Source organism: Cyprinodon variegatus, unplaced genomic scaffold (assembly GCF_000732505.1).
Source record: "Cyprinodon variegatus isolate N-32 unplaced genomic scaffold, C_variegatus-1.0 Scaffold641, whole genome shotgun sequence".
In the NCBI taxonomy this organism is placed as follows: Eukaryota; Metazoa; Chordata; class Actinopteri; order Cyprinodontiformes; family Cyprinodontidae; genus Cyprinodon; species Cyprinodon variegatus.
The window spans coordinates 250,403-260,181 of record NW_015151094.1 but is presented as its reverse complement, the minus strand read 5'-3'; the positions used below and the strand labels follow the sequence as shown (position 1 = coordinate 260,181).

General features: G+C 37.6%; 1 protein-coding gene across 1 annotated transcript in view; it reads left to right on the top strand.

The window, feature by feature from the left end:
• Nucleotides 1-9,530, top strand: part of arhgap31 (Rho GTPase activating protein 31) — a 19,964-nt gene extending 10,434 nt beyond the window's left edge. The window contains exons 6-12 of the mRNA XM_015393440.1: nt 238-380; nt 480-687; nt 804-916; nt 2,324-2,380; nt 4,149-4,772; nt 4,870-5,018; nt 6,299-9,530. Of these exons, the coding sequence (XP_015248926.1) occupies nt 238-380; nt 480-687; nt 804-916; nt 2,324-2,380; nt 4,149-4,772; nt 4,870-5,018; nt 6,299-8,200 (3,196 nt within the window). The 3' untranslated portion in view covers nt 8,201-9,530. The remainder of the gene's footprint in view (nt 1-237; nt 381-479; nt 688-803; nt 917-2,323; nt 2,381-4,148; nt 4,773-4,869; nt 5,019-6,298) is intronic.
• The last annotated feature ends 249 nt before the right edge of the window (nt 9,531-9,779 follow it).

Here is a 9,779-nt window from a genome sequence, read left to right as displayed (position 1 = left end):
AGTATTTTTTAACACAAGTATCTGTACTTTTACTCAAGTACGGAAAGTGAGTACTTTTGCCATCTCTGGTTAACAGGTTCATGCAGAGGAAATCTATTATTTGGGAAATACTTTTTTGCAGCACTGTAGTTGTTTTCCTTCACTTCTCCAAATTTCAAACTGAAGTACTTCTGAATTCCATTGAGAAGTATTTATAACCAACGGCATGTTCTCAAACTTGAATACCTTTGTTCTTAGATCTAAGGACATTGAGACTTCATCTGGTAATGGAGACATGGCCTTCCAGGAGGTGCGGATACAGCAGTCAGTGATAGAGTTTATTTTAAACCACACAGAGCAAATCTTCAGCGGGGATTCTGAAGAAGTAAAACCCAAAGAAGGTATAAAATCCACAAGTATTAATACACAGGTGTATTGAGACTAAACTAGTTTGGGACTTTTACTTTTATATGACATACTAACAGAATATGCCTTTGTAGGACCAGGGTTGATGTGTGCGGAGAAATATGCTACACTCCCAATCAGTGGTGGGAGTGGGCCCATGAAACTGATGAGCTTGGAAGAAGCCCAGGCCCGCTCCCTAAGTCCAAACCATCCGGTGCACAAAGAACGTCAGCGAGAGAACAGCCTACCTGATACCAGCACTGCATCGCTTTATCACACTGTGATAGAAATATCAGATAGCAAGTGAGTTCTCCGTTCAGGATTTTAGGTCAAAGATAGATATCTTACAGGATGAGAGAAAACTGTAAAAAAAAAAATAGAAAGAAATGTAACTTTTAATTTCCCATTTTTTCCATTAGGAGGAGAAAATCAAGGAAATGGAAGTCCATCTTTAACCTTGGAAGATCTGTAGACTCAAAGGGAAAACTCAGTCGCAATGGCAGCGTGTTCATCAGAGCCCAGGGGACGTCAGGTCAGGCTTTGCTCTTTTCCAACGAAAGCTACTGCCAACATGAAAAAAAAAAAAACTGTTTTAATATTAAATTCCCTAACAGACTTTAAATGAAAATGCATGCTCAGAAAATAACATAGCAGTGACAAAAAAACAAATTAGACAAAATGGAAAACAATGTTTCCCAGGCATCAGACTGTGATAAATGTTGCAAAAGGATAGAAACCATTTCGCACAGAGGTTCTCATGTATTATAAGACAAAGACTTCCTCATTATATAAAAAAAGGAGTTTCATGATGTTGATATGCAGGTTAAAATTATATCACAACATGCCTTAATCTCTAAAAGAGGTGTATAATTTAAATTTATATTTAATATTAAAATTATGTATCCGACAAGTGCATTATAGAATCTCCGTTTTTCATGCGACATTCACATGTATACATTTCATTATATCTTTTGGCCCTCAAGGGAACCAAACCATCTTGCGAACCTCCACCTGGTGTCTCATGTCCCCCACTTTGGGAACCTCTGCTCTCTCTCCAAGATATTCTTATCCATTTTTCCTGATTTTTCCTGAGATGAGTTCAATAATATGTAATTATTAACAAATAAAATATATTTTAAAAGATTAACGTTTCAAGTCTGAGATACAATGTTAACAAATACTTTCTCTATAGTTTGACATCTGTGAGGTTAAAAGTTTCTGGTTAAACCAGACCTCAAAGTCCTAAATGTCCACCTTGCATACAAATTAAGTAATTTCAATGATAAAATAGCCCAAATATTTTATTTCTAACTCGATTACCTGTATTTCATTGAATTTCTACATGCACATTATTCATAATTTATTTTGTAAACATTTTGCTGTAGGGTTTGGAAATACAAGCATCTTTGAAATACTTTGCTTTTAGCTATTGCATATAGGAGAACCTCGTTCCAGAGTTTAGAGATGAACAAACTTGTTTCTGAATATGGAATTAAAACACGGTTTGGTTTGATGTCACTCCCTTTTTCCAACTTTAAATTCCAGCGGTTAATAAAATGGCATATTAGTAAAGGCAGTCAAAGTACCAGTATTGGTTGGGAGAACAACGGGCCGAAAAATGTCTGATTGTTTTGAATGAGAATGATGGCAGCAAAGCTTCCTGCATGAGTGAACTTCCCTTTGAGTTGGAAACCAGAATAAAAAAAAAATATATTAAAACTCATAAACCTTTATTCATTTTTTAAAGTACTTTACTTTATATATAAAGATGAGACTAAACTACATGTCTTATGTTGTTCCAGAGAACTAAAAGGTTGATAAGAATTCATGGCCAGAAACATTAAAATATAAATGTTGAGATGAAAAGTTATTACCGGTACTTATTTATTGTCTTAAGGATTTATTTATAAAATATTGACCTTTTTTTTTTTTTTTACAGACAAGGCAGCTCTGCGTCCTTCCAGAAGCATGGAGTCCTTGTGCTCCTCATCAGCAGGTGAACTTAAGTCGTGTATCTCTATATCACAACAGTATTTTGCAAAAACGTTCCTTAAATCTTTTTTTTTTTAAGAGTTTGTCATGCTACAAATTTAAACTTTAATAAACAGTTGTGCTTGAAAGTTTACATGCCCTCCCACTAAAAACAGATAGAAATCAGCTACCAGTAATAAGTAATAAAAAATAATACTTTAAAAAATGTAAATAAAAATAACATCAGAAAATGGAAGTCATGACATTGATTTTGAATATCCCTCTCATCTTGTGGTCTTGCGCTTATATATATATATATATATATATATATATATATATATATATATATATATATATATATATATATANTATATATATATATATATATACTTTCAAGCACAACTGTATATCTGGGGATGTTAAATGGCAAATAAGCTCATAAATTAGATAATTATGATGCAAAATAAACAAAAGCTACCCTCATCTCACAATCTGTTATAAGTGCAAACTGAAAAGTTTAGTATATGGTCCTCTGTGATAACACTGAATAAAGTTGACTTTTATGGCATATTTATGTGTTTTGGTTTTAGAATAAATTAAGCTTTTCAGTAAAGATGTGTGAGGTTGATAGGACATTAGTGACAAGGAATAGAGTGGACAGGCCAGGGAGAAAGTTGAAGAGGAGTTTAAAGCACTGCAAGATTATATACCCAAGTTCCAAGCTTTTATAATCTCTGATATTACTCTTAAAATCTGAAAACAGAAAGAGTTTTTACAATTCCAAACTTATACGCTATGACAGAACAAACATTAATTGGAGAATCAGACAATAGGTCTTGAGTTACTCTAGAGCAGGCATCCCCAAAGTCGGTCCTCGAGGGCCGCTGTCCTGCAGGTTTTAGAGATTCCCCCTCTCCAACATAGCTGATTTTATTTGAAAGCTGATTAACAGGCTTTTGCCTGACTTCAATCATCATGATCAGCTGTGCTAAAGCAAGGAAACCTCTAAAACCTGCAGGACAGCGGCCCTCGAGGACCGACTTTGGGGATGCCTGCTCTAGAGAAACTGGAAAGATTGACAACTCTGATGTGAGAGTCTGCTGATAGGAGGGCTCCTAACAAGGCTCTGGATAAATCTTGTTAAACAAAAGTCTATGTGCAAAACACTATGTTTGAAAATACATGAAGAACATAAAATCACCCAAAGTGAATAGTGGTGGCAGCATCATACTCTGGGCGTGTTTTCTTCATTCAGGGCAGGAAACCAAAATTAATGGAATAAATAATTGACCTAAATATGGGACAATCTTGGAAGAAAACACATCAGATGCTGCAGGGACATTGAGAGAAGAGGAATCTGTTTGACTGGCACAGACAAATCCTAGACTTTAACTGGAATAAATATGTATGACACGAGATGAAAGTCAATCTTATTGATCAGAACAACTTAGAGCTGTTAGTTTTGTAAAGCTGTGAACCAAAATAATAACAATAAAATGTGGTTTCTAATTTTTTAGGTCTTATTTGTTATAGAATCTTGTTTACATTCGTCTTTACGATGGGGTTACTTTGTGTTGGTCCCTGATATAGTCTCCATAAAGAAAAACATTGAGGTTTGTTGTTGCAACACGAAAAAAGTGCAAATTAAAAAAGTAAAAAGGCTTGAATGAGCACTAAATGTAAACATCAAGATTTTAATCACAGCCTCTTTAAAAATAAATTTGCAACTATTTTTTTTCTTTTGCAGTGGGGATTCCATCTATATTTATGATGTTGTTATTTTTATTTCACAGATGATGATGGAGCAAGAAGCAATACCTCAACTGATGGAAGCAATAGTATTTTTATTCCTGATGTGAAATCCAGAACACTAGGATCTGACTCGCTCCATGAACTGACTGAACCAGAACAAAAATGGGATATTAAAGCAAAGAAAGGTGGTGCCATGGCCAGCTGGAGCTCTGGCCTTAACCAAAGAGACTCACCAGGCGCTTCCTCATCTTCTCAGAAAACAATGCCAGAACAACTCAAGGTGTTCAAAGGGGATGAGCACAGCTACAAGCCGAGTTCTCCAAAAAACAGAAGGATGCTTTATTCAGGCTCCTCCCGACCATCATTTCCAGGCAGCTTCTTTCCACTTGAGTCTTCTCCGAGGCACCAGCGCAGAGCCGTCAACATATCTGAGCCTTTTGCTGTATCTGTGCCCTTACGAGTTTCTGCCGTCATCAGCTCTAACAGCACGCCGTGCAGGGGACTCAACAAAGAGAAAGCAGCCACTTTGAAACCTAGCAGAGAGCCTTCAGTGCAGAGCAGCCACTTCAAAAAGAGCAACACTTTCCCTCTGCTGGAAGCGAAAAAGCAGGAAGGAAGAGAGAAGAAGTCCACAGAGGCCCTGACCTCCAAAATGTCACCAGAAGGTGAGGACATCTTCTTCTCTGTGCCTTTTTTTAAAATAGCCTTTCTTTAGCTGTGTGTGTATTATTTGATATGGAGGAAAATATATTTTTGTTTCAGAGTCATTTAAGGAAGGATTGCAAAAAACTGAAGCAGAAAGGATCACTTCTAAACTGGAAGCAGCTCCCAATGCACAAAAAAGTGAAGACAAGCATATGTTGCCATCTTCTGGGGAAGACTTGCACAATCTCATTAAACATACACAACTGGTAAATGCTTTACAGTCATATCATTTCCTGCTATTATCATAGAGAATTTAACCACAAACATTCACACTCCTGATAGATTATAATTCAAAGACTGTCTCATTAAACAAGTTGGTTATTTCCTTATTGGACATGAAAACTTTTCTCTTAAAAGATTTTTTTTTGTTTCATTTTATTTTTCTACATTAAATGGATATTGCTTTTTTTAAATGATTCATACACATCAGTAATCATCAGAAAAATATTTATTAGCTTCCAAGGGAACAAATTACTTTTTTTAATTGCTGACAAATGTTTTTGATGTTGGTTGGAAGGCCTCCTTGCGATTACCCGAATCCTCTTCTCTCTCTAAAGATTCTATCCCTGTTTTAATGAATCAAATAGGTAGAATTTGTCTAGGCCTTTTTTTTTTGTTTGTTTGTTAACTATTTCTCCACCAGCTTTGCTATGAAATGGCACCCATTTAATTATCAAGTGCTACCAAAGACCCAGTGTTTCTGAAGATGGCCCTGTGATGTTGAGTCTTTTTGCAGTTTGGGGATTATTTGATGCCATTTTGTTCGATCAATCTCTCTGTCCGCGAAGCCACCAAGTCATTGGGCTTCTAGCACCTTGCTTTATTAAGGAGATGGGATTCTTTGATTTCAATGCTTCTGATTTCATGCCAAATAAAGGCAATATCCTTGAGGCAAAACAATTAAACTTTTGTGTAATTTAACCATAAAACAAAAGAGCAATTCTTTATTCTACAATGAGATTTAATGCTGAGAGAAGTGGCCTCCTCTTTTGTCTGCATCCATGGAATCCAGTAATAAATTTGGACTATATGCTTTAATATGGTACCACTGGCTGCTACAGTTTCCTGGACGCTCATTGATGATCCTTGGTTCCTGGTTTTCATCTTTGACCATCAACCTTGCTAGTACTTACTACCATTTCCCATATAGTGTTTACAGTGTGAAACATTAAACAAGTAATGCACAAGACAAACACGGAAATTGCTTTTGTTCAGATCTTTGTGGTATAGTAAAATAAAATAATTTGACACAAATCTATATGATTTTTAATCAGAAGTGGTGTTTGCATTTAGGTTTCCTTCAAATCTGACATTGGTATGAATAATGTTCAGTTTAATCACATGTTTTTTTTTATTTCATTGGAGTAAAATCATTTCTTTTTATATTAATTATGCTGAAATTCATGTCCTTGCATTAAATAAAGTCAAATGATGAATTTTCTATCTTTTTTGTTGTTGTTAATTCATGTCTGCTTTTATCTCTCAGGATGATGGACCATCTCCTGGGAAACTTGACCTCCATCAAAAGCTGACAATTGATGAGCCTGAAATCAACCTGCTGCGCAAGACTTTTAAACCTGTTTTTTCTTCAACAAACACCAAGTTAACAATGGATGTTAAATCAAAGCGAAGCCGCAGCTCTCCATCTTTATCTTTGCTGTGTAAGGAGCCATCGAATGCATCTTTGGGTGCAAACAGATCTGACTCCAAAAGGAAGCAGCCTTCAGAATCAGACCTCTTGTTTTGTGTTCACAAAAACTTTGACATCCAACTTTCCGGTGCATTGGATGCAAGCGAGAAGCTGCAGCCTTTACAGAAACATACAGCTTACAGCAAGGAATGCCAAGTTCCTAGGAGGGAATCCAGATCAGATTGTGTAAGAAATCCTTTAACACTAGAGGATGCCCCACAGGTTACCAGCTTCTCAGACAGTACTAACAGAAAACCTGAGAACGAAGAGGACACCAAAATATCACAGGATGAAGTAAAGAAATCTATCATTTCTGAGATGGAGGCCTGTCAGAGACTCTCGGTGTGTTTAGAGGAGAGACGAAACACACCAGAGCTGGCCAACCTTGACGATGAAGACGGATGTGGGAGAAACCTGGAGGAGCTGGACTTGGTGGAGTCCTGGGAGGATCTTAGCTCCACCAATCAATGGGTTACCAGTCCTCTCCACTCGACCGACGTGGAGGAGCTTTTTAACCAACTTTCCCCCTTCAGTTCAAAGGGAGAAACTCTGAGTTCAGAGGCTTTAACCTCGGGAAAACTTCCTGAGAATTTCAGCAGTAACCCAGAAATCAAATGGACCAATCTGCCATCAGTGCCTAAACGAACAAGCTTGAACAACAGCAACTCCACCCAACCTCAAACTGCAAAGAGCAGCACAACAAAACCAAAGAATACAGCATCATCTCATAGGTTTGGCAGGCAAATATCGTTTGAAACTACAGTGTCTGAGAAAAGAGAAGACCATGGCTCTTTCAGGCACAGACCCTACTCCCTAAACTTAGACCTTGGTCATCGCTGCATAAGAGACATTTCAAACCAGCAAAATCGGAACTCGTCTGATTTTTCTTCTATTTCGAAGAGCTTATTGGCCTCATCTGGAACTGTGACTAAAGGACACTCGGAGTTGGACCTGTTTCTAAATGATCGACAGGCACCATTACGTCGAAACTCTGCCCCAGTCAGCGTGTCATCAGTGCGCACACCCTATATGATAAAAACATGCCAGGTCAAAGCCGTACCTGTCGTCCCTCCACAACTTCAGTACAGCCAGATACCTCCAACAAGGCTAGAGAGCGATTCTACTACTGTGAAGGAGCAAGAAAACGGATTTTCAAAAACAAGTGGAGACACTTGCACTGCTATGATGCCTCTGGTGATGTCAGACCTAAAGGAGGAGCTGGAGAACAAAGAGCCAACTCCAAAACACCAAAAACATCTAAATGTTCAAAAATCAGCTGAGGCTGCAAAGACCCCAACTACAGAACTGCCAGTCATAACCAGGCGACATGCTCCTAGTCTGGAGGTTTTTGTAGATGGCCCCAGACCCAACCGAGGGGCACTGTTACAAAGACCGTCCTTTAGAAACCGTCAGAGACCTCAGAGCCTCATCCTTCTCAGCCCACCTTTCCCATTCATGGACTATCCGACATCAGGGGATGATGGCAAGCTGCTATCATCCATCAAGAATCTGAACGACACGTCCACGTTAAATGTCTTTACTAAAGAGATGACAGAGAGCTTCAGGACGCAAGAGGGACAGAATAAAATGACCATTCCAAAAAGCGGACAGAGACTGGAAACATCAACCAGCTGCTTCTACCAGCCTCAGAGAAGGTCCATGATATTTGACAGCAGGAGTCACAGACAGATTGAGTGACTGCATGCAGATGGATAAGGCACATAAAAACTCTCTTGATAGAAGAGAAAAGGTTTGCGAGGATAATATTTGGGATCAACTGTTCCGTTAGTAATGGATTCCTTGCAACAAGAGGCTAAGTCATTGAAAAAAATCATAGCGGAAGCCATAGGATCAATATTTTTATTCATTCTCTGTTAGTCCTTGTTATTTTTTTTGGTGTAATCATTTTTTATTAAATAATAATTATATTTTCTAGTGTGGTAGCAGCAGGAAATATGGGCAAAAAAAAAAAAAAATAGATTTGCTGTGGTTAGAAGGCAGGCTTAGCGCAACCGGAAAACTGCAGCTCTAGTGAGGTGTTCTGAATCTTGGTCAGAATCTATCATAATAAAGGAAAGGGGCCAGGGAGGCCACAGAGGCGAACTGGCAAAAGGGCCCATGGCACTGATGCATGTAGGGAGCAAAGGGTGTCCCAGGATAACTTACAGGCTGCTGTAAATTAAACTGCTGAAGATGTTCATGCTGGTTCATCAGAGTAGGTTGAATAGAGAGATGTAGCTGCAGACTAGTCAAGGTTCCCATGTGGTTCATAAAGTTATGCCTACTCTGTTAGGCTTAAACATGCATAGGGTATAGACGCAACTCATCTAGTTAACAACAAAGAAATCTGTTATTATTACTGCTGATACAACTTAGTGGCAAAAGAGATCAGTTTTCAGTCCTTCAGTATCAAAAACTGTAGAGTACAACTCAGGTCGTGTCCTAAGTTTTGCACATAATAAAGTCAATTAATTCAGAATCAAAAAGCGACTTATTTGACTGACTGACAACATTGCTCTTTTTTTACTTTTCTTTTTTTTTTTTTTTAGCTCATTTGCATAAAGTGATTAAGCTCAGAAACTTTCTTTCCAACAATAATTTGCAAAATCAAAGAGCAATGCTGACCTTTACAGTACTTGGGGTGGGCTTTGCTTTGCTTGGACCATGATGAGTTTTGCAAACCTGAGCAGTAACACTAGATGGAGCCAACTGAAGCAGTTTCAAGCATCATGTTTTGCACCTACTAAATACTGACACTATCAACTAATAAAATACTAATTTCTCATTCAGGTTAGCAGTTTTTCTTTGACACAGAGTTTGCAGGCCCATAGAAAGTTTTTTTTAAGCAAAATGAATTACAACGGTAAAAAAAGATGAAAAGAAAAGATGAGTTACTCTGCATAACATAAAACTCCTCCTGTGGCGGACACATTTCTGACACTGATACAATAATCTGCATTACTTTTATTCTGTAGCTGCTATATAATTCAGCAGTAGTATTTAATGATCATAAAAGGGATCAGAGAAGAAAAAAAACAACAGATGTGCTGTTTTATAATCTACAAAACAAACAAAGTGCCAACACACATGAAAAAAGGAGAGAAAATTTCACACCTAAAGATCTTTTTTCTGAGGAAGACAAACAAAAGTCAGTTTTACTTACCTAGAAATGCACCAAACAGTGAATTGCTCCAAACCCCTGAATTTAAATCTGAACTTTTCTTTTTTTTCTCTCGATTCATTGTGAAGGAATTAATGTTTTTATATAAACACATAT